This window comes from Capsicum annuum, chromosome 10, assembly GCF_002878395.1.
Source record: "Capsicum annuum cultivar UCD-10X-F1 chromosome 10, UCD10Xv1.1, whole genome shotgun sequence".
Lineage (NCBI taxonomy): Eukaryota > Viridiplantae > Streptophyta > Magnoliopsida > Solanales > Solanaceae > Capsicum > Capsicum annuum.
Genome location: NC_061120.1, coordinates 208,765,579 through 208,772,662, shown reverse-complemented (window position 1 = coordinate 208,772,662; position 7,084 = coordinate 208,765,579). Strand labels below are relative to the sequence as shown.

General features: G+C 29.3%; 1 protein-coding gene across 1 annotated transcript; it reads right to left on the bottom strand.

The window, feature by feature from the left end:
• Positions 1-5,908: 5,908 nt before the first annotated feature.
• Positions 5,909-6,522, bottom strand: LOC107845104. Its single transcript, XM_016689365.2, has one exon. The coding sequence runs from the start codon at positions 6,401-6,403 to the stop codon at positions 6,089-6,091; it is 315 nt and encodes a 104-aa protein (XP_016544851.1). The 5' UTR covers positions 6,404-6,522; the 3' UTR covers positions 5,909-6,088.
• Between the last annotated feature and the right edge of the window lie 562 nt (positions 6,523-7,084).

Here is a 7,084-nt window from a genome sequence, read left to right as displayed (position 1 = left end):
ATGAGTTAAAAATACAAATACAGTGTTAAAAACACATATGAATTGTAGCTTCAAAACACACATATAATGTTCAGATTTTACAATATATACAAATACAGTATTCAGATTTAACAGAATTCAGAAATCAACTGATGCATAAATGTCTTAACCCCAAAAAATGTGTTCATTCTTATAAAAAAAGTAGAAGAAAGTTTTAAGAAATAATACGGAAGAACAAATGATTCATTTTTGATATTTCCTACAAGAACGACTATTGTGATCTTTAGTCCCACAACCACTGCATGAGTTGATGTTCTTCTTTGCAAATATATCCCGACCCAATTTTTCATGATCCTTCTTTGCAGGTCTTCCTGGAGGACATTTGTACTTCGGAGGCAATACTATTTTACCAAGTATGCTAACTGAAATTATCCAGTCATCTTTGTGTGATAAAGGATAGATTGGAACATCATGTCTTCAACACAGTTTTTTGGCTTATACAAATCACAATAATATGGCCTCTTCTGAAAATTCTTGCGGTCCAACACTACACAAGCATGTACACATGGTATCTCATCGAGTTGAAATGCATTACATGAGCACGTTCTTTTCTTGAGGCAAATGATGAAGTGCTTTTGTTTATCATGCATCGTGCATACATATTCTGTGGCTGGTACATCCTGATATCAAAAAGATAAAAAAGAAATGTGTAAATGTACTGATTGAATACATATGCAGAATACATCATATTTATTGAGATTCTAAATACATATGCAGTGTTAAGAACTTTTAATAAAAAAAATACATATGCAGTATACATAATATGTTTTTTAATGTTTTTTTATTTTATGTTGTATAAGTTTTTATTAATTTAGAACTGAATGTAACAAATTCTATTAATTATGTTTTCATAAGTATAAATGTCATAAATATAAAAGATCATACCGCCATACGAGTACACAAAGCCTCATTCTCTTTGAGTATGTCAATAAATTTTTTAATGAGGGTTCTGAATGTATATGAAGCCTCCTGCCTATTTTCGCAATTTCATTTTTCAAATAGCAATCGAACTTCTTCTAGAAAATCACAAATTGGCAGTTCTCAAACTAATACAAGTACTCCATTTATTGACTCAACAATGTTTGAAGTCAAAGTCTATCCTCGGTGAACTGTTGCATAGGACCTAGCCCACTTTTCGTAACTAGTCAATTTCAAATATTTTTTCACCCTAATATCAACTGCCTCAACCTTTTCCATTAACATGTGGAATTCTGACTTTGAATATGCTTTGACCATTGTATAAAAAATCTCTGATAATGCATCGTGTGACTTTCTGTAAAGTTTTTTCACGTTCCTCCATAGATGCCACATACATGCATAATGTGGAATATTTTTGTACACATCATCAATGGCCTTTATGATGCTTGGATTCCAATGAGATACAACACACATATTTTGTCTTTCCCCGTACGCTTTCTTTAGATTCTCAAAAAATCAAGTCCAATGTGCATCATTTTCATAATCAAGCACACCATATGTCAAAGAAAATATATGAACTGTATTTATAAACACATTTTGTGTAGTCAGATAAAAATACATATAGTAACTGCATATATATATTTATTAAAACTACAGATCAAAAAAATAGTAGATTTTGCCAAAAAAAATAGTATCAATTACATATACTAATATGTAAATGTACATCACAAACATACATTATGAATTATACATGTTTCATTCATGATATTTTGAAACTATATGTATTTTTATATAGATATGTATATATCAAATAGAGATTTGTATTTTCAAGTGATAAGCAGAAATACAAAAAAACATACGAGCAAGTCTACAATATAAATATAAAATGATACTAACCTGCTTCATCCATTGTATATACAGTTACAAATGTCCCAGTATACATTCCTCTCAAATGACTACCACCAACAACTACGATAGTTCTACAATGATCGAATCCTTTAATGAATGCACATAGAGCTATAAATATATACAAGAACTCATTCTCATCTGTCTTCTTCATTCTTATATGTGACTCAGGATATGTATTATTCAAAACATATAAGTAGGATGATAATTTTTCGTAAGATGCTGATGGCTTACCCTTCAACTCTTCTAATGCTCTTTCCTTGGCCCTCTAACATAAAGTGTATATCAAATTCATACCAAACTCTTTCTTCATGTCACTTTTTATTTCGGTCGTACTGTATTTTCGTTTGTGATTTTTTATTTTTTTGTTTAGCCATACCACCTATCAACATACTAGTAGCATGCATCTTTGGATAGACCTTGTCTATCACCGGACAAATATATTGAGGTATGAATTCTCTTATTCTAAACATTTTAGAATCTCCTGTACCAGATGCACGACATAAAAAATCACAGTTCCCTGTTTGCAAATCAATGTATAACTGCATCCAACATATTTTAATACTATCAAAATACATATCCAAACTCATTTTAAACATAATCTAAATGATATAAAATGTACGTATCATTTCTTACTTGACCTTTCGCTTCGAGTTTGAAATTTCTCCCTAATATATATTATCAATGCATTGTGTATATTTTATAAACTAGATCCACGAAACCATTTTTGACTGTAATTTTCATATAGTTTTTTTTCTTGATTAAAAAACATATCATTATTACCTAATTGCATTATCAAGAAGCTCAAAATGAAATACCTAGAACACGATAGTAACCCCTTAACATACTTTCTATGATAAACAATCATTTTCCAGCAGTATTATTATTTTTCCCCACAAATAATACTATACCTTTCTTTGTTAAGACATGGTTAAGAAAGAAACGAGTTGTTCAAAATTGATAGACAAACAACAAATGATAAGGATCTTTTTAAGAAAATCAAGAATAAAATCAAGAAACATACCGTGTCAGAATTTTTATTGCGAGACTCAGAAGTAAACATCTAGTTTATGATGTAGGTATGAGATAATCACCTAAACCATATCCATCTCAAATACATCTAATGTTGTTGTATTTTAGAAACCACCAAAGCTCCTTCATTAGATGTATTTAACACTATTTACAAGTTGTTACATACGACTCTTCTTTCAACAACGCATTCAGATGAACTTGCAAAGCTGCTCCCTGCAACTTTCTCCAAAATGCTTATATATAATGGAAGGCAATTCTTGTCTTGTACCTTTTTTTTTCTGCAAAATAAACACATTTAAATCCATATCATTATGTATTTGTATTTGCCCTGCATTACCAGTGATTTGATATTCCACTAGAATACGTTTTCTTGTTAAGTCCACATTTAAGTGAGATGCCAAAACATCGTGCAACTCAACAAATGATGTTGTTGTGCTCAACAGTATAGCATAAGTGACATATTCTTTGTAATTTTTTTTATACGTCCACCTTCCAGAGTGCTTCACGAGAACTGGTATGTTTCCTATTTCAAACTGAATTAACCCAAAATAAACAAATATACACATGTCAATTAAAAAACTTAAACTATGTTACACAGCCAACAACTACAATCAAAAATATATTTACACAACATTTGTTAAACTTAACATACAAGCACAGTAAATTCTTCGTTCAACGTTAAATACAATCAAATTCAAAACCACCAGAATCGAACACAGCCAAAACATATATAAAAGAACTTCTCAGATATAAAGATATACTCTCAAATTCTGTCAAGCAAAATTTCAAAAAAAAAAATCATCAGCTAAAAAAAATTGAATTCTATCAGTTTTTGGTTCTATCAGTTTATATCAGCCAACAACAACATTAAAAAATACATTTACAAAATATTTATTACACTTAACTTAGAACCAGAGTAAATTATTCCAGCCTAAATACAATGACAAGGTATTTGTTCAATGCTAAATATAATCAAATACAGAAATTTCTTAATTGAACACAACTAAAACATATATAAAATATCTATTCATATATACAGTTGTACTGTCAAATTCAACAAGCAAAACTGGAAAAAAATAGAATTTGATCAGCTTGAAAAATTAAATTCGATCATTTTTTGTTCTAGTTGTTCAAATTAGTATTGCATTAACTTTAACTCAAAAAAATTTAGAAAATACTCATAAACGATCAATAGAAAGCAGCACTGAAGATCAATAGAAAAAACTTCACCAAAGATGCACAATTAGATATATAGAAAAAACGATCAAAATAACAAAAAATGGTTCGAAAAAATTTATAATCACATAAAAAAAACGATTTCATACCTTCAACAATAGTTAAGGATAATTTACAACTGATAATTAAATTCCTAAATATTATCCAGAAGAAGCAAATATTGATTGTTGAATTAATAGAAACTGATTGTTTAGACTGATATTGAGCAGCAAAAAAATACACTTCAATTTGATTGTTCAATTAGAGCGAAATTGAAGATTCAGCTTAATTTGAATTTTTTTTTTTTGAAAGAAACACGTTTTTGAAATCATTTTTGAATTTGAATAGGGTTGTTAGCAAATAACGAAAAAGGCGTGATTAATAAGGATTTAATGGGATTGTAATCTTCACAGTTAATTTAAGGTAATATTACCATATTTAAATCTGTTAATTATGGGCAGTAAAAAATATTTGTATTTGTATTTTTATAGCAACAGTTTACAAAATACAAAATACAACTTGCTATAATATGTAATTATGAAAGTGTTGCTATGAATTTCATAATTAAGGTGTTAAGTATGGTACTTCTGAAAGTGTTGCCATCATTTATGAGAACTTTCAGAGGCAATTACAGCCCAAAATATTTGGGCCATTTAGTTTACCAAATATGTACATAGTGTATAACTGGTGTATACTTTATACTAACATACATATTTATACATACCTATACATATGGAGTAATATACATCCATTTACAGAATATATACACACCATATACAACCGATTATATATATATATATAGTGTATACTTTAGTCATATTTGGTAAACTAAATGACCGAATAGTATATGTTGGTAACTATCCCTGACTTTTATCATCAAATTCTTTCGCGAGGATTTACACCCGATTGCCAATTTTACATGTATAATTTAATAAGTTAACTTTAACTTATAGCCAAAATGGATCGACGAAATTTAGGTTTCCTGTTATTCTAAGACAAGTTTAAATATTGAATAAATGAAGAAATATTAAATATGTGACAAATATTGAATAAACATAAAATTAAAAAGAAAAATGAAGATATTTAAAACTCATGACTACATGTAAACATGTTACAATATTTGTATGGCTATATATAAGTAATTTGAAGCTTGTCTTTAAAATATGGTTATATAATTTATCATTAAGGATATAAACTTGTCTTTAAAATATGGTTATATAATTTATCATTAAGGATATAAAGAGAAGTTTAAGTTACTCCTTCCATTTCATATTTCTAAGCCCCTATTAACCCAACACACTCATTATGAATGCTTTAATCTAAGGTGTAGTTTACTAAACTAACTATTAATAATATTTTGAAATTCTAAATTTGACGACTACTACTTGACGTACTTATTTAATACTTAGGATGGTATAAAAAAATAATAAAATACTTTTGATTTGCTAAAATGGAACATATATTTTTGACGCAAGGGTCAAATAAAATAAAATAAAATAAAATAAAATAAAATAAAATAAATAAAATTAAATAAAGGGAGTAATTCATTTCTAAATGTATAATCCGTCATTTCTTTATTGGGACAAACTAAAACGAAAATGCCACATAAACCAAAACCGAAGGAGTATATAAATTCTTCACTAAGGACATACACCAATAATAACATATCTTAAGAAAAAACTCTTGAAAAAAAAATAGAGGCCTGTCCAAAAGGTTCATGCCACTGAACCTAGTAAAAACTTCTTGTAAAATCAACCTAAAGGAAATAAGATTACAGAGAATTCATGCACATATGAAGTATACTTAAAGATAATCAAACTACTACAAGATTTTTTGGGAGGGAAATTCACATAAATAGCCGTTCACCCAAAACATAATCGACAAATATATAATATACACATAATACACATATGTATATTGGCTAACGAACGTAGATAAATTTTTATCGAGTGACCAAATGTGTAACTTTCCCTTTTCTCTAGAGATTCTTGAAAGGAGTAATCTTGATAACTAAGCCAGGGAAAACATCATCAGGATCATGAATATGTGGATTCTCTTCAACAATAAAAGGATCACCACATTTTTCACTTATTGTATGCAATGTTTCTCCTTCTTTCACAACATATATTTCATCACATGCCTTGTTATAATTATTCCCTTGCATTTGCACTATGAATTGATGATCATTCTCACTGGATTCACAGCAGCTCAACACCAACATAATTGCCAAGAACAATGCACAATACCATGAAATCGTCTCGGCGAAAATCATCGATGAATGAATGCTAGACATTATGGCTAGAAATTAATGTTACGTTGATGATGTTTGTTTATGTAATTCTTGATGAAAAAAAAATGTTGTGATTTTGGAGGGTATTTGTAGGGAGGGTATTTGTAAGAGGATTAGGAAGGGGGAGGGGGTGTTTGTTTGATTAAATGGAATTGAAGTAGTTGTAGGTGGAGTGGGTAATATGAAATTGTTGGGAGTTGAAAGGATTCATTCAAGGGGTATGTGGGGGTAGGTAAATGTCAGGAAGATGAAGAAATTGACATTATGTGTGAGATGGGAGGGAAATATTATGTTTGTTCAACTGCTTTTTTTTTCCAATAGAGGATAACATTTCAATTTTTTTTCAAACCAAACAAAGTAGAAGTATAGAAGTGGTCTTTATTTTTGGTGCTGCAAGTTCCTAATTGTTATTGGTCTCACCCGGTGTTCGGTATTTGTATTGAAGCCTCGATTAATTTGGATAAAACATTGTAGGGTCCACTCTGAGGGTGATGCTCCAACCAGAATTTTTTCCATATCTAGAACTCGAACCCGAAACCTCTGATTAAAAATAAAATAGTCTCATCACTACATCACAACCCATGTTGGTGCAAGTTAATTATCATAGTCAAACAACAACATATGAACTAATAGCTTTGACTTTGTTTCCTTCTTTTTTTGCCTTTCTGGTATGTTAGAATACTT

Bases quoted from the DNA above. Each gene is read 5' to 3' on its own strand.
- LOC107845104 (XM_016689365.2), bottom strand. From the start codon at position 6,403: ATGTCTAGCATTCATTCATCGATGATTTTCGCCGAGACGATTTCATGG.